Raw genomic sequence first — 25,850 nt, forward strand, 5'->3', positions numbered from 1 at the left:
AAAACACAAACACTGCTTTATTTCCTTCAGCTTCAGTCACAGCATGAGTATCTCTGCAGTGAGCCGTCGATAGGAGCGGTCACTGAAAGACGGACCGTCCTCGGACTTACCAGGATTTAGGATTATGAGGTTTGGTGCAGATCGGACAGGGTTGTTTCCTAAAGGTTTTGGAGGGGAACTTCCGATTACAGTGCGCGGAGTCACCCTTCACTTCAAGACAGACAGTGCTGCGTTTGACCACCAGAGGACGCTCGCCGTACTGACCCATGCACCTCGAGGGGAAAATCACTGAAAATACAGCGATAGATGAGGGCTTCTGCCCGGTTTCAAGGTGGTTTGCAGGTCATAAGAGGAATGGCTGGGTGAAAAATGAACGAATAAACAAAAACTGACAATGTAAAAAAGTGAATTAATAAATAAGACATTAAACAAAAGAAAAAAAGCAAGTGTTTATATATATATAGAATATATATATATATATCAAGACAAATAGTTTTTTTTATATATATATATATATATATATGTTTGTTTTAATATTATATATATATAAGCCAGTTATTTAATTTGGCAAAAGCATGCTGTCTTTATAATATAACATACATTAAATAAATACCTCTTTAGTTTCAAAAGTTTGAAAATCCTATGCTGTAATGACAGGTTTGTGGTGGAGTGAAGTGTAGTTGCGTCACGTGACATACAGGGGGCGTTATTCACGGCTCTCGGACTCCTCAGATGTTTTTGTAAATCGAGCAGCTCGACTTGAACGATGATCACCGCGCTCTCACGAACTCGTATTGGATTAATCAAAACAATGAGCAAAATGCTACTTTTACCGGTTTAATCACGGGAGCATGATGAAATAAATGCAAGAGGGTGACTTTGATGTTGAGACTCCAGTGAAGTCTGTGAATATAATGGCATTTACGAACATCAGGTTAATTCATTAATCACTGCTGTTAAAACTTTATTTCCTGAGGTGAAGGAGATAACTCAGCTCTTTAACAGAAGATGTCATAATGGGGTTTTCTCTTTGTATCCTGCTCTTTTTACTACACTGCAATGAGGGAATTCATGGTAAGTTTGTTTAATAATAATCGTTTAATCGGATCTTGAGAACGCAGTGATTCATTAAACTCATCAGTGCTGATGTGTTGACGTGGATGCTCTGTTTCACGATAAACACCGGTGTAAGTGTAAATATAGCCCACGGGGTATTTATTATGAACACAACAGAAAGTTCTTATAACCCTCTTTTAAAACCTTTCACATAATAATTTCTCATTTTTAATGAAATGCTAAGGATTGACAGGATGTCATTACAGATTCAAACCCAGCAAAAAAAAAAAAAAAAAAAAAAAAAAAAAATCAGCATTTTATTTATTTATTTATTTTTGTGGTCGAGTTTTTTTTTTTTTTAAATACATCCATACATAAAATGTTGTTTTAATATTTTAACCAGTGAAGGTATTTAAAAAAAGTGTTTTAAAAAGAGACTTTTTTGTTTAAATTAGAGGCACACTTTTGTTATGTATCATTATTTAACCAAATAAACTTTTCGAGTGTTATTAAAATAATTCTGCTTAAACAGCTATTTAGAGCCTCTATTCTGTTACAGCTGATAGATAGATAGATAGATAGACAGATAGATAGATAGATAGATAGGTATGCTACTTTATTGGTTGTAGAGTTATAACATGAACAGGTCACTGTAGTTTCCTGGGAAGATTGTGATTTTTGATGCAGATGTTATGGCCAGCTGAGTTGTGTTGTCACAGTGGAGATCTTTCAGATATCTGCAGCATGCATGATGACTGCTGTCCATAGTCAGAACGTGCACACTGACAGAGATGCCAAAAATGGCCATCACAATAGACAATCTTAGAAAAGGGCACAAAAACCTCTTGAAGGGAATATGAAACTTCTTTCCAAATTTTTAAGGTGTAGATTACATTTGCACATGTCTTGTTCTGCTATTCTCTGTCTTTTTTGTGATTTACTTGATATTTAAAAGGCAGAACGTGACCCAGAAATCATGTGATGTGAAATACTGTGTTTTTTAAAGGAATATTTCACCTAAAAATGAACATTTAATCCACAAGTAACCCACATAATCCATCAGTTAATGTACTGTGAAGACGAAAAGATGTGTGTTTGTAATGAATGAATCCATCTAGAGCTGCACAGTTAATCGTTCAAAGTCCAATATGTTATTCTGTGTGCTTAAGATGCGTTTTTTTTTTTTCTTTCTACATGTTATCTTAAGGGTTTTTCCATTGTTTTAATTTTAGTTTTAGTATAACATTATAATACAATCCATATTTTTACTTTTTTAATAATAGCTTTTTTAACTTTTTTAATAAAGAAGAAACCAATTCGATGTATAGTTGACATTTGAGGCTTAATAATATAGAAAAGCACTAAAAAAATTTCAGTTAGTGTTTCAGCATGTTTATTTTCATATAAAAATATGGCATGCTGTTGCATAAAACAATGGTATAAATATAATTCAGTGTAAATTTCAAGGGAATAATCGACAATTATGATTTTTGTCATAATCGTGCAGCCCTAACTCCATCATTAGGATGTTTTTAACTTGAAACCATTGCTTCCGGATAAAATTCCAGTCTGTCCATAATATTGCTGTGGGTGAACTATATAATATATGGAGGTATATAATATAGATAATAAATAAAGTGTTTAATTATATTATGAAATTCAAATGTATTACGCAGCTTACAAGAAATGTTACATTTTGATCACAAAATGCCTCGATATTACTGTGGTTGTAAGTTTGCTTTAGAAACATGTCACACTGCGTGTCCTCCAGGGCTACGCTTCACCAAAAATCCTTCCAACCAAACGGTGACTCAGGGTAACATGGCCCGTCTGGGTTGTGCCTTTGAGGGTTTGAGTGAACCAGAGATCATCTGGATGAAGGATGGAGAGAAGATCTACAGCACTGATCAGATGTACATCACACTAGATGCACATCACTGGGAGACCTTTTACAGGTAGGAAAACATGAACCTGGAACTAGACATCCTGGATGTTCTTGTTTTTTCAGTGAGCAGAAATGAAACGTAACTGGTTGAAACTGTTTTCAGGAAAGAACTGAGACATCAGACTGTATGAAGGGGATGTTGAAACTGATTATAATATATTGTCATTTGATTTGTCAAATTTTGGATTTGATAGTCAAGGTTGTTTTCTAAGACAAGCGCCACTATTACTACTGTTTCTCGAACTAAATCTTTGTCTTTTACATTTTTTTTGCCTAAAAGGGAGTCTGTCCAGTTGTCTTGAGACTGTGGCCTTGAGATTGCGATCCTGTGTCTGTATCAGTATCATTTTTTTGTATCATCACAGTGGTAAAAGACTGTAAAAAGTATGGTAAAAGACACCAAGAAAGATTTTATCAAGGAGTTTTTTTGTCCAGATGTTTGATATAGCAGCAAGTACCTTTGACCTTCAAAGTTATACAGGATTATTTGTCAACTTTTTGTAAGTTAGTTCTTGAGCACAATATGGATGCTTTGTTTGCCTTATGGTGTAACTCTTGTGTTCGGTCGTTGTAGATTGTGTTTATTATGTATTTGTGAACAAACAGTCTGTTGGGAATGGGATACTCTGCTGGGCTCTTGTTTTTCAATTCCTATATGTCCAGCAGCTTATCATAGTTTATGATATGCTACTGTTTAAAAGTGTAGGGTCAGTAAGATTTTTTTAAAAGAAATTAATACTTTAATTCAGCAACGATGATGAAAAAGTGACAGTAAAGACATTTAAAATGTATAAGATTTCTACTTTAAATTAATGCTGTTCCTTCAAATTTTAAACATGTATAACAGTTTCTACAAAAATAATAAGCAGCACAACTGTTTTTACCATTGAGCAACAAAAACAGCATATTAGAATGATGTCTGAAGGTTAATGTGACACTGAAGACTGGAGTAATGATGCTGAAAATTCAGCTTTTGCATCTTGGAAATAAATTACATTTGAAAATATATTAAAATAGAAAACAATTATTTTAAATTGTAATAATATTTCACTATATTACTGTTTTACTGTATACAAATAAATGCATCCATAAGAGACATCTTTTAAAAGCATAAAAAAAATTAACTCCAAACTTTTAAATGGTAGTGTAGTACAGTCATCTTTTAAAACTGCAAGAAATGCCACATGAAGACCACATTAAATGAATACAGATAGACCATATAATGTAAACCCTTCTGACTGGAATGTAGGCAGAAGACGAGGAGTAATGCAAATGGACATTAGTAACATGAGCTTGCTTTGCTGAATGCTGTTAGGCCTGATAATCTCTTGCTGTGACGCAGTCCGATTTCCTGTTTCCAAAATAGGCCTACTGATTTAGTCCAGTCTTAGACTAAACAGAATTTGGATGGAAATTTGCAGTCGAAAGTGTTGCCTGTTGTAATATAAGGCTAAAGAGGATAACAAATGGTGAAGAGAGAAACTGGCTTAGTGAATTACAGAAGTCACGTTTCCTTGCTGGACGCCACACTAACAGCATAATCTGTAAATGTCTAGTGGGTGTCATAGCTGTAAACAAATATATACTTCATGTGTTTTTTTATAAGTGAATGCAAGTCACGCCGTTGTTTGCGCAACTGACCTTTGTCTACATAAATCTCAGCACTCTTAACTGACTGGCTGTTGTCTAGTTGTAAAACTCTGAGACGGATGTGGAATTATTCCATGATCGTTATTAGACAAAGTTGTGGCATTTGCTACTTTTCTAAGTCACTGTCAACCCAAGTCGGATTTATTTATATAGCACTTTATACAATACAGATTGTATCAAAGCAGCTTCATTACAATAAACAAGAAAATAACTGTTAATAATGTAGTATATATAATAATGCTATATATATATATATATTGCAGAGTTCTTTGTGAAACAAATACAATTTCATTTGTTAAGACAATATCATTATTCAGTTCGAATTAGTTCAGTGTTAATTCAATTTAGTTCAGCAACAGTGTGAATGTTGCAAATGTTTTATATAATGTATGCACTTGTGCTTGAGGTACAATTGGTCGGTAAATATTATTTTGGTTTACATCGACATGAGGGTGTGTAAATGACACAAATGTCATTTGAGGTTTATCTGACCCTTTAAAGAGTGTCTGTTCTGAGTGTTTCTTTGTTTTTAGTGTTAAATCCATGCAGCAACAAGATGCCGGGAAGTATTGGTGTGAGGTTGAATATCATGACAGGATCATTTCCTCAGAGCCTGCTTGGATTACAGTAGAAGGTATGTCAGTTGCTGCTTCAGAATCCATCAAGTGATCGATTTCTCAGATTATATTTCTTGTTGATTTAGTGCAAACACTAGATATATTGCCACCTCCTGCTCGTATTTTAGGTGTGCCTCATTTTGTGGTGGAACCGGAGGATGTGGCTGCATTTGCAGGGGAGCCGTTCAACCTGACGTGTGCTGCATCAGGTCCTCCAGAGCCTGTGGAGGTGCTGTGGTGGCTGGGAGGTGAACAGAAGGGTGATTTCATGCCCTCCCCCTCAGTTCTCTTTGTTAAAGGTGAGACACACCAAAGGTCTGTCCCAATACACACATTTGCAGTATTTTCACTTGACCACTTGTCATCTTATTTGCCCCAAATGTTCAAGTGGGTGTGAAGACTAAGTATGTGTAGAAACCTGATTGGACACACTTACTTGTGTTGTAAAAATGCAAGGAATGTTTTTTACTATTTACACATTTTGGTTTTAAATATATTGTACTATAAAATACTTGTGTGTTCGGTAGTAGGGTTGAAACGACTGCTTACTATTTTTAAAAGTCGATGGTCGACTAGTTGCTTACCTTAGTTTGCGTAGCCAGACTTTTTTCGGACGACTGAAGGTCTGGATCCATGGCAGCTTTCATTGGCCAAGGCCCGCCCATGAGGCCATTTAACCGACATGTCAAACAACCAATCACAGTTCATTTCATTCACTGTAAATCTCTTGTACAAATGGTACTCAGTACACCAAAAACCATGTGTTACCACACTTATACTGAACTTTCAATATTTTAAAAACCCAGCGTTTAGTTGATTTATTTGCGCTCGTCGTCACAGTTGTAAACACGACGGCTTTCTTCTTTCGTGAGGGGGTCATGGTTACTTTGTTTGGAAATGAACGTTAAAGGACACTGTTTCCGGAAAAGGAGGTAGAATTCAACCAATCCGATGACGACTTCGACACTCCTGAAGATATAGTTCTACTTTTGTGTCCCATATGCATCAAACATTTAGCCATGGTCCGTGGGACTGACGTCTAAGGTTGAAAGGTACTGATGAAACGATATAGTTGGAATTACTTTCAGAATGATTTTTTTTTCCAGCTGATGAATGATCAGAATCAGAATCAAAACTGCCATAACGAGCTCAAGAATTTAAACTGGCAGACAAGTGTATGCTTCAAATAAACAGATGATATCATCAGCTGGTGTGGACGCTAATATAGTTATCATTCTAGTTTTTGTCCTTGGTGTGAACAGACCTTAAATGTGGACTAGTTGACGTCAAGCAGAGCATTAAAGTCAATTAGTCTGTGCGACCCCTATTCAGTACAGTATTCCAAATGTGATGCAATTTACAACACAAAATGCAGACTCATCAATAAAATGTACATCACTTTACATTTTATTACCAAATTTTATGTAAAGTCTAATTCATGAAACTTGCACTAGAAAGTTTCCCTCGAAATTTCACAATCTTAGGGACACAAGTTCCTGAACATGATGAATAATGGAATACGTTTAGTCGATATTAGAGATAGTGTGGAATTAGTGGGCGTAAAAAGGAACTGATCTTTGACATTTATCAGATGTGGGACAGTACTATGCATTAATTCCTGTCGTGTACATACACTCTCAAGTGGCCAAGACTGCAAGTGTGGGTACTGGGCCCCAAAATCATTTTGAAGCAAGTCAACTCATCAGCCAACAAGCAGCCTTTCCAGTCATGCAAGCCCTGAAATCTTCTAAAGTGTTTAGCAAGCTTACATTACAATCGCATCATAAATGCAAATGCTAATTCATAAATGTTAACATACTGTATGTTCAGACAATTTGCTCAAATCAGACTAATACTTTATTTTTTAGGTTCAAACAATTTGCTCAAATCAGACTAATACTTTATTTTTTAGGTTAGTCAGGTTATTGCATTAATTTTTTTGAGAGAGATGTTGTTCCATATTTTGTTGTTGGGAAAAGTTAAAGCTAATTTTTTTGTGTTTGTGGTTAAGTTAGTAGCACCGCAATGTTTAGTTAGTTACTTCCCAATTCTGCTCTGAAAACACTCCTATATTTCATTATTCTGTGAAAGTTTGTTTGTGCATAATATCAGTCAGCGATTCAGAAGTATATTTAATCACATTGTGAAACATCATGTGAAACATCTAAATTCAGAAATCCTCTTTCAAATCAGTCACAAGTCACAAGTCAGGTGATATATTGAGCAGATAAATTGTAAAACTGAGTCACTGGTTGCTTTCAGCAGGTGCAGTGACTTTGAGTTTGTACAAAGGTTGAACAGTAGTGTGTTTCCAGTGGGACAAGTTTGTGCTTTCATGTTGTGTAACATTACATAGGTTTATCAACAGGATGACTTTGTGAATATTTTTGGTATGTTTGATTTATTTATGTTTCATACAGACTTTTACAAGTCAGCATGTTCTTGTGGTAAAAAAAAATACTTCTGTTAGTGGATAATGTCAAGGCCAGTTTACCACCCTGCCTTTACATTTTGAAACTGGATCTTTTGTTTTGTGAGGGAATGCATTATAGTAATCAATACTGCTAGTGTGGTGAAGCCCAGTACAGTAAACTTTCCATTTTAACAGCCTAATGCTGAGAAATCATTGAGTCATTAGGTCTATGTAAGACTGTGTGTGATGCAGTCATATTATCAGCCACTTGCACCTTTAGCATAAATGGGTTTTGACTCACTCAGCGTTGAGAACTGAGCTGTTGTTTTTTCCAAGCAGTTTGCTGAGGATAGATAACTCTGTCATGATTTAAAACAATGTCACAGATGTCATGGCCATTGTTCATGAGGCGTGCTGAGACATGAGATCAGGATGTTTTTTTTGTAATCTTTCTTTGAGTGCATCAAATTACAATACGGGTTGCCCAAGTTCAACTAGTTCTTCTTGAAACCACTTCTTAAAAATGTCATTATATAAAATGATGAAACACAAAAATAATTGTAAATGAAGATATATATATATATATATATATATATATATATATATATATATATATATATATATATATATATCTATCTATATATATATACTTAAAAAATTTAGTTGAATCTCATATACAAAAAATCTATCTATTTTTAATGTTTTTGAAAGAAGTTTCTTCTGCTCATCAGGCCTGCATTTATTTGATCAAAAATACAAAAAAAAAACAGTAATATTGTGAAATATTATTACAACTTAAAATAATAGTTTTCTATTTGAATATACTTTAAGAAAAATAATTTATTCCTGTGATGCAAAGCTGAATTTTCAGCATCATTACCCAGCCTTCAGTGTCACCATGTAACATCCAGTCTATCACATGATCATTTAGAAATCATTCTAATATTCTGATTTATTATGAGTGTTGGAAACAGTTCTGCTGTCTAATATATTTTATGAATAAAAGGTTAAAAAGAACTGCATTTATTCAAAATAAAAAACATTTCTAATAATATGTATTCTAATAATATATTTTCTTTACTATCACTTTTTATCAATTTAACACATCCTTGCTGAATAAAAGTATTGATTTTATTTAAAAAAAGAAAGAAAAAAAATTACTGACCCCAAATTACTGACCAGTAGTGTATATTGTTATTACAAAATATTTATTTATTTATTTATTTTTACTTTTTATTCATCAAAGTATCCTAAAAAAGTATCACATGTTCTGAAAAAATATTAAGCAGCAGAACTGTTTCCAACTTTGATAATGAATCATCATATTAGAATGATTTCTATAAGGATCATGTGATAATGATCCTAAAAATTCAGCTTTGCATCACAGAAATAAATGATAATTTAAAGTTTAATAAATTTAAAAACAATTATTTTAAGTTGTAATAATATATCACAATATTACATTTTTTTTTTGTATTTTTGATCAAATAAATGCAGACTTATGAGCAGAAGAGACTTCTTTCAAAAACATTAAAAATAGTAATGTTTCCAAACTTTTGGTCTGTACTGTGTGTATGTATGATATATATATATATATATAATATATATATATATATATATATATATATATATATATATATATATATATATATATATATATTAGTATTTTAGATTAGATTATAATGTCATTTTCTTTATGCAAAGTATACTTTCCTTATTTCTTTCTTTTGATTTTGGGGTGAAATGTGTCCCATTTAATATGCATTTTTGCAAGCTTATTTTGAGATACCAGTACCCCATGAAGCGCTGACCACAGCAATGTGTTTCTCATTTGCTCAAACAGGTGTGAATGACAGTATAAAGTTTTACTGTGAGGCTAAGAATGCTCGAGGTATCTCCGTGTCACGTACAGGCACAGTCAACATTAAAGGTGAGACATACCTCATAATTCTCACTTCCAGCTTACATAACTTTAATTGCTGCAATTCAGTGTAATTGCATACAGAATGCAAAATTAGTTGTTGGTCTTTATTTTGGCAGTAAACCTGCATGCATTTTAACAACTGTATTAAATGGTTAACCATACAAATAAAACCACAAAAGGCTCTCAGCAGAGTCAAGATAAATACATGTTGTTATTATAATGTTTTCTTTGTGGTTTTTATGTGCAGTCTGCCCTGATTCCCCCCGAGATATCAAGGTACATCATGTGTCTGATCTTAATTTAACTTTAACATGGAGTCCAGGTTTCACTGGGCACTCACAGCTTTCCACCTGCATTATACAGGTAGAGTATACCAGTTACTATATAGTTTTAGAGATGATTGCATGTCATTTTCTGTTAATGTCCTCATGCTTGTCCTATTGCTGTACAGTCTTAGTCCACCCCAAAATTAAAATTGATTATTCACCCTCTTTTTATTCAAAACCCGTATAACTTTCCTCCTGTGTAACTCATCGCAGAAGTTAGGAGGGATGTTATACACTGCTCACAGGTGATATGGACTACTTTTAAGGTGTTTCTTTCCTTTTTAAAGCATCCATCCTCATTGTCTTCCACTGTATAGAACCCTTCCTTTAACAATGTGGTGTTTGGTTCTCAGATAACAGGGTTAACTTTTTTTTCACTTAGATTGTGTTAGTGACCCATAAAATAGACCCTCATTACATCTTGACTAGAGCGAGAAATCTGTAAACACAAATAATCTAATCATAAAGAAAACATTTTCCATGTAAAAAAAAAAAAAAAAGTAAGGTCTCTTTATATAAGCTTATTCCTGGTAATTGTAACTTTTTTTCTCACAATTCTAACAATTCAGACTTTTTTTTTGTTTTTTTTATTATTATTTTAAGAAAAGCATCTCAAGCACAGTACAAGTCCATCAGTACATCAGAATGCTGCATAATGAAATAAAGGGGAGGGGGGGGGGGAAGCAAAAATTAAACAAGCATAATAAATACTCACATACAGATGTACATATAAATCACAATAACATATGCATATACATATAGACAACTAAATAAAGCAAAAAAAATAAAGGGGGGGGGGGGGGGGGGGGGGGGGGGGGGGGGGGGGGGGGGGGGGGTGGGGGGGGGGGGGGGGGGGGGGGGGTTATCCAAAGCTTGTCTCCTTAAAATAATCTAAAAAAAGGGCTCCAAGATTTCAGGAAAAGTTCGGGTTTCATTCTAACTCCAAATTTAATCTTTTCAAGTTTAAGGGCAAAAAGTAGGTCAAAAACCCATTGACGGTAGGTTGGTGGAGATGGCAGCTTCCAATTAATTAGTATAAGTCTTCTAGCCAACAGTGTGCAATGTGCAATATTATCCCTCTCTAAAGATGTGAGTTTAACATTCTCCGGAAGGACCCCAAATAAAGCTGTCAATGGGTTGGGATCTATTACCGTGGTAAGAATTTCTGAAATACAACTAAAAATTCCCCCCCAAAACCTTAATAACTTAGGACAGGACCAGAAATAATGAAACAGAGAGGCTGGCTCCGCAACACAACGTGGGCAGGTGGGGTCTAAATCAGGAAATATCTTGCCAAGTTGCACCCTAGACCAATGAATACGATGTACTACCTTAAATTGAATAAGCCTGTGTCTAGAACTAACTGAAGAAGAATGTATCCTTTTTAAGATAGTGTGCCAGGTTTCATCTTCTAACAAAATACTCAAGTCCTGCTCCCAAAGAGACTTTAATGTCCTGCTAGACGGGGGTTTGATTGTCATTTATTGTGCTGTAAATCCTTGAAATGGCACCCCTTATACATTTATGCTGGTCTAAAATACACTCCAAGACACCTCTAGGAGGGACAGAGGGGAAGTCAGGAAAATGTTTATGGGCAAAGCTCCGAACTTGAAAATACCGGAAAACATGTGAATTGGACAAAGAAAATTTATTTTTAAGTTGGTCAAATGAAGCAAAGTTATTATCAATAAATAGCTGATCAATTGTAACTAGACCCTGTGACTTCCAATATTGAAAGCCCCATCAAAAAGGGAGGGTGGAAAGGAAGCGTTACTGGCAATGGGTGCAGCTGAAGAAAGACCCTTAAGCTCTAGAGCTCTGCGGAACTGAGTCCAAATCCTCAGAGAGTGTTTAACAATTGGATTATTAATTGAGATACTATGAGTAGGAGGGATAGAAGAACAGAGCAAAGATGTCAACCTGACTGGGGAACAACAAACAGCCTCTATTTGCACCCAGAGAGGTTTACACAATTGTAAATCATGCCGGCACCAGTACAGTAAGTTTCTAAAGTTGGCTGCCCAGTAATACGTTTGAAAGTTAGGCAAAGCCAGACCTCCCACCTCTTTTGGCTTAACAAGATGTTTTAGACTTATTCGCCTTGGCTTGTTATTCCAAATAAATGACGAGATAGTTTTTTTCCAGACATAGAAAAAATGACTTAGGAACAAATATGGGCAAACATTGAAATAGATATAAAAACTTGGGAAGAATATTCATTTTGATTGGATTTACCCTTCCTATCAGTGAGAGAGGAAGGGGTTTCCATGATAAAAACATAGATTTTGTGAGATCAAATAAAGGACTAAAATTGGTTTTAAATAAGTCAGCATATTTACGAGTCGCTTGAACACCCAAGTATCTAAATTGGTTGTTAACCACTCTGAATTGGAAATTTGAATATGAGACACTTAATGCCGCAGAATTTACTGGGAATAATTCACTCTTGGAAAAATTCAATTTATAACCTGAAAAAGTACTAAATGAGTCCAATATTAAAAGAACTCGAGGAATTGAGACTAGGGGATTAGATAAAAATAAAATAAGATCATCAGCATATAAAGAAACCCTCTGCTCTAGACCAGCACGAAAGATGCCTTGCACCTTCAATTCAGACTTTTTTCTTTAAATTCTAAGGAAACTTGGAAATGTTCATTTAAAACTCATAATCCTCACAATTCTGAGAAAAGTCTGAATTGTGAGATATAAACTCAAAATTGCAAGGGGAAAATGTTAGAATTGTGAGATGTATATATATTCAGTGGCAGAAATATAGTAAACAGTTAGAAAATGTAATTTCTTCCAGAATCCTCAGGATTCAAATCCATATGCTTAATAAATGACTTTTTTTAGAGTTACATTTTGATTATGTGTCATAATGGGATGAGAAATATCTGTCTGTGATCCATTTGAAGTGTCAAAGGGATCTGGAAAGAAGGTAACACTTCCTGATGTGGATGTTGTAGTTCCTCCCTTCCAGCATGTGTTTGAGGGACTCAGCAGTTACTCAAATTACAGTGTGAGAATCCGGTGTGATAATGAGGTGGGCTTTTCCCCCTTCTCTCCCTGGGTGGACTTTCACACTCCAGAGGCAGGTATGTGAAACATTAGATAAGGTTATGCATGCATGGTATTACTTTCTAATGTGTTCAGAGTCAAATTAACATAAATGGCTTTTTAGCTCAAATGGCATTGCTGTTGAAATTAAATTACAGACTTACATTCATGCATTTGGCAGACACCTTTATCCAAAGCAGCTTGTATTGTACTCAAAGTAAACATTTTATCAGCTCTTGCATTCCCTGAGAATCGAACCCATGACCTTGGCATAGCTAGTTCAATGCACTGCATTGTGTCTAAAATTATAAATGCCCTGGCAATTAGCAAATGAAATGAAAATGAAATATAAAAAAACTTAAAGTTATTTTATTGCAGTTAATGAATTTTGTCATGGTTTTAGTTTTAGTATTAGTTAACATCGATTTTGTGATGCCTGTATATATATGTATATCTTTTTTTATGTATGTTTTTGTTTGTATATATATATATATATATATATATATATATATATATATATATATATATATTACCATGGACCACAAAACCAGTCATAAGGGTAAATTTTTTGAAATTGAGATTTATACATCATCTGAAAGCTGAATAAATAAACTTCCCATTGATGTATGGTTTGTTAGGATAGGACAATATTTGGTCGAGATACAACTATTGAAAATCTGGAATCCGAGGGTGAAAAAAAAATCAAAATATTGAGAAAATCGCCTTTAAATTTGTCCAAATGAAGTTCTTAGCAAAGCATATTACTAATCAAAAAAATTAGTTTTAATATATTTACAGTAGGAGAAAATAAGTCTTATTTTTAACTTATTCTATATGTGATATGACAATTACAAATATTTTTAATAAAAAAAAAAATCATTATTAAATTACTAAATTACAGAAATTTTATTTTTGCAGAATATAATTTATTTTGATTTTCATGTGAAATTTGATCTGGTCATCCCTACACTTTGTGTCTTCATGAAGTGTGTTGAGGTACTAAGAGAGGAAGGAAGGAAGGAAATTGTGTTTGTAGAATTCAGATCCATCTCAAAGGAAGCTTATAGTTCTCTACAACATGGTTTGTTGCATACATCACTTAATTATTAGGTTTGGATCAATGAGAGCTAGTTGACTCTGACATATTTTATTCTAAACTGTGGTAGAACAGTCCTGAGTGACTAACATTTTTAACATTCCATCAGGAATAAAACCGTTAGCCGGTCTGACCAATGTTTTGGTGGGTTGGAAGTAAACAAATGGCCCACAGAGCTGGTTCTGGCCAGATGCCTGGGGTGAGGGTGTTTGGAAGGGGAGGAGCTGGTGGATGGGTTTGAGGAGCAGAAGGGGTTTCTGAAGGTTGACCCTGTTTGCATGTTTGTAAACTGCTAGCAATGGCTGCAATCCAGCAGATTCCAAGCTGAGTGATACAATGCACCATTGTGCATGTCCCCAATCCATTTCAATGCAATGCTGCCACATGCAGCGTCCAATATGCTGCCACCTACTGGCCAAAATAGTCGTTGCAACTATTTAAATGGATTTGATTACTTTTTTTTCTTTTTTTTTCATTATTATCTACTATAAATAAGGGTGTAGTACTCTCTTCTATCCATTTAAAATCCTTTACACAGATTCCATGTGCCACCCTAAAAAATAATAATTAGTGGAGAAAATGTGAAAATATTCCATCTGGGCCTGGCTGTGACTTAATTTTTTGTTTTGCAGAGGCGTGTGACTCATACTTTTGTCTGTACAGTGGTAACTGACCCTCTGCACTCCCCCTTTTTTACTGTTTTCATAACTTTCTTACACAGCACCATCAGCAGCTCCAAAGAACTTTACCTTTGAACTCAGCGAGCAGCAGCTCACTCTGTCCTGGGCGGCACTGGAACAGGAGGAGCTACGTGGAAGGTTGCTGGCATATAAAGTGCAGTGGAACCAGGGAGGAGAGAGTCAGGTGCATCATTGTAAAGGAAGACACTTATAAAGGAAATTATGCTACACTGAATTCCGAACTAATTCAAAATTGAAGCTGGATAATGACATCATTGTCTTCCTGTATAGCTGCTTTATAGCTAAAATGAATGATTAATTTAGTAATTAATGAACATAGCAACATTGACACTGTTATTGAACTGAATAGAATCAATACTGAACTGACTTGAGCTGAATAATGGCACTATTTACTTCTTTAGATCTGCTTTATAGCTAAATTGAATAATTAATTTCAGAACCAATGAACTTTGCAACATTGACACCGTTATTGAACTGAACTAAATCAACACTGAATCCAAAGTGAACTGGATAATGACAATATTGTTTTCTTTAGAGCTGCTTTAAAGCTGAAATTAAAGTCATTTCATAATTTATGAATTTTGCAGCATTAATTCTGGCATTTTCCTGTTTATTACTGTGAAGCTGATTTTAAACAATCTGCATTGTATAAAGCTCTGTATAAATAAATTAAACACTTTTATTTGAATTGAATTATCTTATCTTGTTGTTGATAATGGGTAAAATTTTGATTAGTTTATCTGATATGTAATATCATGTACACACCAGGTTTGGATGTCTAAAGTTAAGAGGTTCTCCTCTGTTGTGACATTTAAGAGCCATCCACCCTTCACTTTTTTGCACAATTTGATTTTTGTCTTTATAGGATCCCCTACTGTTTAAAGACAACGTTGCCCGTCTCTCAGGTGCTGGGCGATTCTTTAACGCCACCTTCCAGGTTGCCGCGTGCACAATGGCAGGATGTGGCCCGTGGAGTCAACCTGTTCTTGTGATGCCCGTGTCAGGTCTGTCCACTCACATTGTCTGCCCTCCTGCCTTTTGAAATTGGGATTTCTGCAGTCGCTGCAGCTTTTGTTTTTTTTTGAACACCATGTTCACATAATGCAGCAATCTTGAGAGATTTCCTCCTTTGTGTGGCTCATAATGCAGGAATGGTTTGGCTTCAGGCACTTTTGAGCAGAAGTGGTGTTTAAAGCTCTTGTTGTCTCGTTGCAGCCATGCAGGCTCAGACCCTGAGGGGCCATATGTGGGTGGGGCTGCTTTTCAGCCTTCTTGTGGCCACCATGGTGGGACTCCTGTTGATTGTACTGGTACGCAACAGAGGCAAAGAGACCCAGTTTGGGTATGTTTTTACTGAATGTGCTGCCCAAAATGTAGTAGCTACACATTTTGTCTGAAATAGGACTGAAATCTGGTAAACTGTGATCTGTCCTTTTACAGTTTGGATCAACCATGCTCAACATGATTTAAAACTTCATAAAAGTCCAGGAATTTTAAATCCATTTTCTCACTTTTAATCATCATGTGTTTGTGTGTTTTACATTTTTAGGCAGTTTGGTTAAAATGCATTTCGAAATTGTTATTTAAAACTCTGAAATGTGAGTTATTTTTTGTTTTGGTTTGTTTGCAGGTCTGTATTTGCAGCTTCAGGGACAGATGTACCAGTTTCCTTTACAGCTGCCAGGTCCTTCAACAGGCAGTTCCCTGAGCCCCCTGAATCTACATGTAAGTGAACACGATGCTGGCACACTTGACTGCACCATCATTGACATCCAACAGTACATGTTTTACAGGAAATTATGAATTTCAACTCTGTTTCCCTCTAGTGGACAGTCTAGGAATCAATAGTGATTTGAAGGCCAAGTTACAGGATGTTCTCATCTCTGAAAGGCTATTAACTCTGGGACGCATGCTTGGAAAAGGTACATTAATGACTTGGATGTTTATATGATTAATGATGGTTCAGTGTTGAAAACAATTTTTGCTGCGTAATATTTTTGTGGAAGCACTGACATTTTTGTTTTTAGTGTTGGAAAGCAGCACAACTGGTTTTAACATTGATAATAATAAATGTTTCCTGAGCAGCAAATCAGTGTATTAGAATGATTTCTGACGGATCATGTGACACTGAAGACTGGAGTAATTACAGGAATAAATTACAGTTTAAATGTATTCAAATAGAAAATAGTTATTTGAAATTGCAATAATATTTCACTTTATTTCTGAACAATATAACAAAAGCATTACTTTGTTCATTGCTGTCAAAATGCACACACAATTTTAATAGCATCTGGGTTTTGTTTTCTAGGTGAGTTTGGCTCTGTGAGAGAAGCTTTTCTCAAATCAGAAAATAACTCTGGACAGAAGGTTGCTGTGAAAGTCCTAAAAAGTAAGTGTACTTCTAAAATTATTGGTTTAAAGGGATACTCCACACCAAAATGAAAATTTTGTCATTAATCACTTACCCTCATGTCATTCCAAACCCATAAATGCTCCGTTCGTCTTTGGAACAAAATTTAAGATATTTTGGATGAAAACCTGGAGGCCTGTGAAGTAAATAACAGTGTCAAGGTCCAAAAAAGGTATGAAAGTCGTTGTCCGAATACTCCATCTGCCATCAGTTGTGCAATCTGGGTTATATGAAGCGACGGGAACACTTTTTGTAAGCGAAGAAAATAATTCCTTTGTCAACAGTCTCCTCTGCGTCTCTTTATATCACCGTATGCTGTGTATGCTCTTCTGTATTGCCACAAGGATGCGCTGTTTCTACGTGTATTTAGCTTTGATTTGGAAATAAAACAGTGCATCCTTGTGGCGCGGATGACATAGAAGAGCATACACATCATACGGTGATATGGAGAGATACAGAGGAGACTATTGACAAAGGAATTATTGAATAAAGTTATTTTTGTTTTCTTCGCTTACAAAAAGTGTTCCTGTCACTTCATATAACCCAGATTGCACGTCTGATGGCAGATGGAGTATTCTGATGATGACTTTTATTCTATGGGACAGTCTTAAGCCTCCAGGTTTTCATCCAAAATATCTTAAATTGTGTTCCGAAGACGAACGGAGCTTTTACGGGTTTTGAACGACATGGGGGTAAGTGATTAATGACAAAATTTTCATTTTGGGGTGGAGTATCCCTTTAATGAGCAGTTGGATGTCTATGGCCCATGATACTGGTGTTGTCATTGTTTCTGTGCATAGATGCATCTCTCTCTGTGCTCTTACAGCTGACATTAACTCATCCAGTGACATTGAACAATGTCTGAAAGAAGCTGCCTATATGAAAGACTTCCATCATCCCAATGTCATTCAGCTCATTGGTTAGTGGACACACTTTTCCTTTTCTGCTTGACCTTTGGGTTACAATCCGTTTGCTTTAGCATATGGAACAAATATGGTCGTGATTTCACTCCTGCAGGTGTGAGTCTGCAAAGGAGAGCCCAGCAGAGGCTACCTATTCCTATGGTGATCCTGCCCTTCATGAAACATGGAGATCTCCACACATATCTTCTCATGTCACGCCTCGGAGATGAACCTTTCGTATGTTTATTACCTGTCACTTCCTCAAACACACAGCTACTGTAAATGTAGATGTCTGAAGTTGTCTCTTGTTTGTGTAGACTCTCTCTCAGCAAATTCTTATCCAGTTTATGCTGGATATTACTCGAGGGATGGAGTATCTGAGCAGCAAAAACATCATCCATCGGGATTTTTTTGCTGGTAGCTGCTTGTTGTTTGTTTTTTGTTGTTGTTGCAGGGACACATTTTTTGATCATATTTAAAGTGCATGTAAACTATCCAAATAATTTATATTGCTAACTAACCGCAAACTATCTAGATTAGCTCAAGGGTAATATTTCTTGTCATCTGCATCCTCAATTTTAGGCTGAATGAAAACATGAGCGTGTGTGTAGCAGATTTTGGTCTCTCAAAGAAAATCTACAGCGGCGACTACTATAGACAAGGATCTGTCTCTAAGCTGCCTGTAAAGTGGATCGCTTTGGAAAGCCTGGCAGATAATGTCTACACAACACAGAGTGATGTGGTAATGAACACTGTTTGTCTGTATACGTTATTTCTTTAATATTAGTTGTTAGTATTTCATAGTCTTAGACCTTTTAAAAACATTGTTCTTAAAATAGCAGAAGACTTATTAATGCATTGCTATTCTCACAACGGTTGGTTATACAATTTAGGGGTTATAATATAAATATATTTGACCACAGAAAGATCAAACAAAATCTAGTATCCCAGAAAGACATGTAATATATTAAAATGACAGTTTTTGAAAACAAAAATGCTCATGATTTCTTTACTGTGTTTACTAGTGTATATAGCCCTTGTTTATCTGGTAAAGCTTTTTCTGTGCCTGGTACTAATGTTTTTTTTTTTTTTTTTTTTTTTTTTTAAATTATGGGCATTTGGTGTGACCATGTGGGAGATCATGACTAGAGGCCAAACACCTTATCCAGGGGTGGAGAACTCAGAAATATATGAGTATCTTATCAAAGGAGAAAGACTCAAACAGCCTCCAGACTGTCCTGCTGACATGTAAGTTTTATTAATTAATGTATCATATTAGGGATGTCCTGATCAGGTTTTTTGTGCCCCCAATCTGAGTCATTTGATATTGAGTATCTGCCGATACTGAGTTACGATCAGATACTTGTATATTCCTATAAGAATGTATGTTTGGTGCACACTTCAGTTATACAGAGTAAAATAAATAGATGTATGTATATAAAAAGATACACTCTCTCACTCTATGTATATATATGGACTCACTGTATACAGACATTGGCAGATGTACTACTGTAAACGTTACAATGGTAGACATTGTAAACAGACTGTGTGGTCATAATTATGAATATGGGACTATTTGATATAAACTACTTGCATTTTATACATATAATAAGCAGAGTAATTGCAACATAAAGTGATGATAGGGTTAGAAAGCATGAAGCTCGTGGTGTCAGAATGCCAGTCTGTCAGTTAAATCCGAATCAAGACTCAACCTATAGCAACGCTTTATAACAACGATGTCTCAGACAGCCGATAAAAAGTAAACTATAAATTAATGAGTAATCGTTACAAAAGTGTGCCACAAATACACTGAACACGGAAGCTCAAACGTATATGACGCACTAGAACAGACCTCACAATCATCAACATCAAAAATAAATAGCATATAAATTAAAACTGCCTAATGTTACTGAGTGAAATGGCGATCAAGGAAGTGGCAAAGGACTGTGAAGCTTTGGGGGTGTTGATGGAAGAAATCTACTGCATCTTTGCCTTGATCATCCTACTGAATATGATCCAGATGTAGTATTTGATAAAAACATGTTTTTCTCTGCTTTTTGCTCAAAATGTTGCTTTCATGTGTGTGTGTGTGTGTATATATATATATATATATATATATATATATATATATATATTATATATATATATATATAATATATATATATATATAAACTAGATATTCATTCTGCTTGTAAAATAAACAAAGATTTTTGGATATGTTTTAGAAGAAAATACTGTTTCAGTTTTTCTGCTTCAAAATTTCATGTTAAATCCTATGTTTTACATTTTGCCATTTCTTTATAATTGTTTTAGAAATTTACTAGCAAATTCTACACTAATTTTACACCAGTGTATTTATGTAATATAAAAACTTTTCCATCTTTTCTCACTTCCAGTTATGAAATCATGCATAGCTGTTGGTCTCCTGTCCCAAAGTGTCGTCCTAGTTTTCAACACCTTATTACACATTCACTTATTGACCAGTTGGAGCTCTTGTGTGCAAAGCTGAATCCAGCTCCTGTAAAAGAACCGCTGCTGTATGTGAACCTGGAGGGAGAGGATGAAGAACAGGCCTCTGGGCCGGTGGCTGACGTCAGGACCCATAATAGTGAAGAGCCCTCGTGGGGGGTACCGTGGCAGTGTGCAGGTATAGAGAAAGATGACCCATAATAGTGAAGTCATCAGGAGCAGCTCTTGCTATTGGTGGAGACTTCCGGTACATCATCGGCCCACATGGTAGCAGTATTGTTGAAGAAAATAGGCACTCTGACGACGGCCTGTCGGAGTATATCAGAGACGAGGAAGAGGATGTTATCATTAATGTGTGATTTTTGTTGTTATTTTTCCCCATGCTTACATAATCCAGTAGATTGCACAACTTGTCAAGACTCTTGTAAAAGAACAGTGGGTCCATAAAAACATTCCTTTGTTGTTTTACTGGTGAAATTCCCTGAATAATGCTTAACAGAAATAACTGTTCTCCATGCTAACTCTAGAGCAGAGCTGGGTAGATTACTTATGAATTGTAATCAGTTACTGATTACAGATTACATGACAAAATTTGTAGTCAGTAATATAATCTTTTAGATTACACATTTTTGGTAACGTAATCTGATTACTTTTGGATTACATTTAGATTATATTTGTTTTGTAGTTTATTTGTTTTATCTTTTAGTTAATTAGCCTAATCTTGTGCTATTTTGACAGATAAAAAAATATATATATATTCCAAAAATATATAATTCACCAACAAGAGCCACAATAGTTTCTTTTTCAAGCGCAGTGTATGTAAAGTTAATACTTAAAAAAATACTAACACTAATGTACCTTGCTGTTAGTGTTTGCTTGTAACACTGAATAAACCAAAATCACATCTTATGATTTTAAAGCATATTTAGGCTACTTAGAATTAAGTAAATTTAGAAAACAGCTACATTACAAAAAACAATATTGAAAAACATTAAATTAACAGCAATATCCCTGCTAGGTCAAATATATGTATATAAAAAACACTAGAAGTGTATATGACTGTATCAATGAAAAACATCAAACAATAGCTACATTGCAAACATGAATTCTGAAAAAGACTAAATGACATTTCTATCCATCTCAAAACATTTTAAGTGCATAGTAACAATGAGGAAAAGACACAATACGATGTAGTACACATGCCAGACCAGCATGTGGCGCTGTAATTCTGCCATAGAGACACATTAAGAACGGAGAAGACATGGACTATGCGCATAAACATGGAACAATACATTTATTAATTTGTGTTAATGTTAGTTAATAAAAAGACAATCGTTCAGTGTTTGTTAATGTTTTTGTTGCTGTTACGTGACGTAGCAGTGTTTGACTAGGGGGGTGAGACGTGGGCTGATGACGTCATCGTTTCAGAAAATATACGGATTTGTGGTCCACATGAAAACGCAAAGGCGGCATTTTCCGAATTTATCCACTCTGGGACCCAGTTTAAAAAATATCGGTTTCACTCTCCCAAAACGCCGGATCTGTGTGGACGAAACAACTATACGATACAAAATGTATGCGTATACAGCGAAATGCATCTCCGTGTGGACGGGGCCTTGAAGTGCATAAGGTAGTAACAATGAAGAAAAATCAACATTACAAAAAATATATTAAAGAGCATGAAATTCCCAGCAATAACTTTGCTAGGTCAAAGATTTCCGTGGACAGCAAATTAATCTGCGGTAGGCAGATCTTACACTGAACAGTGACATTTTCCCGTGACTTTCTTTAAAAATGAAATGATGTCAGTACATCCAGTGATTAAAGGCTGCTTTCCCCGCTATTTTCCATTATCATGTTGCTGATTTCTTCTGAGCACGATTCTGCCACCCCTCCCCCTCTCCGCCGGAAAAACTCGAAGAATCACGAAGGAATATAAGCGGCAGGTTTATTAGGAAAAAATATAAGCATTAAAAAAGGAAATTTAGGAGAATCAATTAATTGTGAACAACTTATTACCATTGTGTAAATAATATGTAATCATGTAATCCATAAAAAAGTAACTGTAGTCTGATTACGTAGTTTTTAAAAAGTAGTTTAATCTAATTACAAGTACTTGAGATTTGGAATCTGATTACGTAATCCAGATTACATGTAATCCGTTACTACCCAGCTCTGCTCTAGAGGCATGATTTGTACATACAATCAGCTGCTAATACCTTTTATAAGCTTGATTTGACACCTTTATTTCAATGGTAATTACTAATAATGACTGTAGCAAAGCCATTGTTTCAACAAATGTGATACTTAGAGTCAGAACTGTGATTTTTAAAGTGTAAAATGTACATCTTTGTGCAAATCTGTCTTTGCTGGTATAGTGCCGGCATTTTTAGTGTTTTGTACGTTTGAAGTGGCAATCACGTCCTGGGACTCACATATGTGGTGCCTTTGTTTTCAAACAGTTTCTGCACATTTGTTATGCTGGATTAAGAAATTCCTTTGGATTTATAATGCATACTATGACATAAGCTCAGACTGTCATTGTTATATTTGTACTTTAAGAATGTTCCGGGTTAAATACAAGTTAAGCTGTATTATAATGGAATTATATGGAATGGTGTATTTGTAGCAGGAAAAAACATGAAAGATTTGCCATCAGTTTCACTTCTGATTAATAATCTCATAGAAAATAAGTAAACTGTTGTAAATCCAACAGTTTGTAAAAATGAACAACAAATGTGCTGTGTACATAGAGTGATTGCACTAGACCTCCGTTGTAAGCATGTTACCATCAACACTTTTTTTTTTTTTTTGGTGGCGCTGAGTTATTTTCTGTGGTTGTTGCATTTAAACCAGATCATTCTGTTAGCCTGCATGTGCACAGTGAATCTTCTTTAGAGCATTCTGAGGATGGGATTTTAAGGGACAACAGGTTTTATTATGTGCAAATTATTTGTGTCATGCTGTATGTTATGATTACTCAAACAGCAAGAATTGCAGCAGAGAATGAAAGCTGGTTTTTGCTAATTGTGTTTTTGAACCTGTTAATGAGTTGTGTTTATGATCTCTTCAGTGGACATTTCTAAAATCAGTTGCTTTTGTGTTTTAGTTCATTACTGTACACTGTACAACTCAGTTTTATAGTGTTAGGTCATGTAACAAACATTCATATATGTTGTGAATAAATCTGACACATCATTCAGTGTTATTACCCCTAGTAAAGAGGGCTAACTGTTCATCTCAAAACACAGAAATGGGCAAAGATGATGTTAGCATGCCTGTCCTCTGACAACGAAACCAAGTAACGGCAAACAATCGAGTGAAAAGCATGTTTAATGGAGAATTGTAAGGAAAAAAGTTTTGATGGCAGTGCACATAAGAAAATGGCTTTGGCAGCATCATGAACATAATCCGCATTTATAGTTCCGAAAAAGTATCTAGGATGACAAATCTTTGCATATGTGCTGCTTTGTTTCAAATCAGATATAAAAAGAAAGGGTTTTACTTACTGAAGATAATTGCCATTCAAATAAAAACAGATGCGGTGGGTATCGAGGTAGCCATGATGTAAACAAAGGCATTAAGAAAGCGCATGTGCAGTAAGACCAGGCTCGCTCATCAGTGATTTATCTTATTGTGAATTTTTGGATAAATTTGGTTCCCATTCCGTTGGTCCACTTGGTACAACACATGACTATTGGATATTGCGCTCTTGCGCCATCTGCTGAAGACACTTATATTCACGCCTGAAAGGCCAATGACGCATGATGACGTGGGTGAGGCTACCTGCCCACAGCATAAATCCAATTGCATGCATCATTCCCTTTGTTCTTCAGATCTTCAATGTGCTGCTGGAACACCATCACGCCACATTCACAAGAGAAAGCCCACGGTGATGACTCTTGTTGAAGTAGAAAATGCATAAAGGAGAGGTTTTTAGCTCAAGTTTAGCAAAGCTAACAAATGGCTAATAAACTTTCTCATGAGAAATGTCTGAGCATGAGTGGAGCCTGACTCAGCCTTGTCATATGGCATGTTGGTGTTTATGGTCACAAGCACTGTCCTAAGTGCTGGGGAGTTATCCACTTTAGGTTGGTCCTCTCCAACCCTGGTGTGTGTGCACTGCCAGCAGTTCAATCGTTACAAACTTACGCGGTGTGTAGCATGTGCTTGGTGGCTCAGTGGCCAAGCATGGTCTGCTCCAGTCTTCCGGGACTTATCCTGATGTGGCTCTTGCCATTGTTGGCATGGCCATGGTTGTATTAGGGCGATTGTGGGAAAGTCAGTGTAGTGTTACAACAAGGTTCCTCTGGCCACCCCAGAGTCTGAGCAGACCTTTAACTGTCTCACTAGATGTGGACGAGGAATTCTCTGATTATATATATTTTTTCAAGCATGACAGATCCCGGCTCTCCTCCCCGCTCACTGAGGCGATGGATGGAAGTGAAGTAATGAAGGACTCTTGCACGCGTCTGTATTGGAGAGTGGCAGCAAAGTTTGTCAGTGGAGTGGCTTGATCCTCCTCCAATACAGAGAGATTGTGGGTTATGTTTGACTCCTGTAGAAACAGTGACGAGAACCTGCCTGCAGATATATCCGAACTGTGTAAAAACCCTGCAAGTTAGTGGGTTCAGTTTCGAGGATGATGTCAATAAAAGAATGTGTGTCCATCACTTGAGGTCTTATGTGTTGATTTGTCAAAACAATCACAATACATTGGACTTATGTACCTCACAATTGGTCCATGTGCTGACAGAGGAGGTAAATGCAGTGATATGCAATATCCAGCAATGTTTGCAAATAAAAAGAGGCATCGGAGCTCCCCAGGTGATTTGTCACCACACCAGGACCCTCCCTGTCAACCTGCAGCAGTGGCGTGCATGCGCAGTAACTTCTTCGCACGATTCGAATGGGGCTATAAGCTATCCTTTCTTTTGTGCGGAGTACAAGGTTTCGGCGGAGTAATTGCAACAGCAATGTCCGAGGAGGCTTCCCAAGTGCTGAGGGAGGAAATCCATACTCTCCTCAGCAAGGTGGCAATTCAGGTGGGAAGACGGAGGAAGAGGGTTTTGCAGCCGTTACTTCCTCCTCCTAAAGAAATGGGGGTTTTTTTTACACCCTAGATTAGATTCACAATTGTTGAACAAGCACTTAATGTATTATAAGTTCAAAATGCTTATAAAATGTCACATGGCATGCCCTCTGCAATGCATCCTCAGGACTGGCTTACATCAGGTTTGCCCGATGCATATAATTTTCTGTAAAGCGCTGCTTTGCAATGATT

The 25,850-nt window shown here is 35.8% G+C and overlaps 2 protein-coding genes across 2 annotated transcripts in view; one reads left to right on the plus strand and one right to left on the minus strand.

Moving 5' to 3' along the window:
* LOC109050327 (mirror-image polydactyly gene 1 protein-like) overlaps positions 1-261 on the minus strand; it is a 73,420-nt gene extending 73,159 nt beyond the window's left edge. Inside the window, exon 1 of the mRNA XM_042773602.1 lies at positions 111-261. The gene's annotated coding sequence lies outside the window, so the exon portion shown is untranslated. The remainder of the gene's footprint in view (positions 1-110) is intronic.
* Positions 262-680: 419 nt separating this feature from the next.
* LOC109079073 (tyrosine-protein kinase receptor TYRO3-like) lies at positions 681-23,774 on the plus strand. Its single transcript, XM_042773603.1, is given in 22 exon segments — positions 681-1,074; positions 2,828-3,011; positions 5,185-5,285; positions 5,397-5,567; positions 9,525-9,611; positions 9,853-9,968; position 11,700; positions 12,847-13,026; positions 14,806-14,948; positions 15,651-15,789; positions 16,001-16,127; positions 16,416-16,510; positions 16,612-16,707; positions 17,094-17,174; positions 18,022-18,114; positions 18,213-18,334; positions 18,415-18,524; positions 18,680-18,839; positions 19,209-19,345; positions 20,494-20,762; positions 20,765-21,087; positions 22,745-23,774. Coding segments are annotated over 21 exon segments (2,631 nt in total). The 5' UTR covers positions 681-1,016; the 3' UTR covers positions 20,926-21,087; positions 22,745-23,774.
* The last annotated feature ends 2,076 nt before the right edge of the window (positions 23,775-25,850 follow it).

This window comes from Cyprinus carpio, chromosome A17, assembly GCF_018340385.1.
Source record: "Cyprinus carpio isolate SPL01 chromosome A17, ASM1834038v1, whole genome shotgun sequence".
NCBI classification, from domain to species: domain Eukaryota; kingdom Metazoa; phylum Chordata; class Actinopteri; order Cypriniformes; family Cyprinidae; genus Cyprinus; species Cyprinus carpio.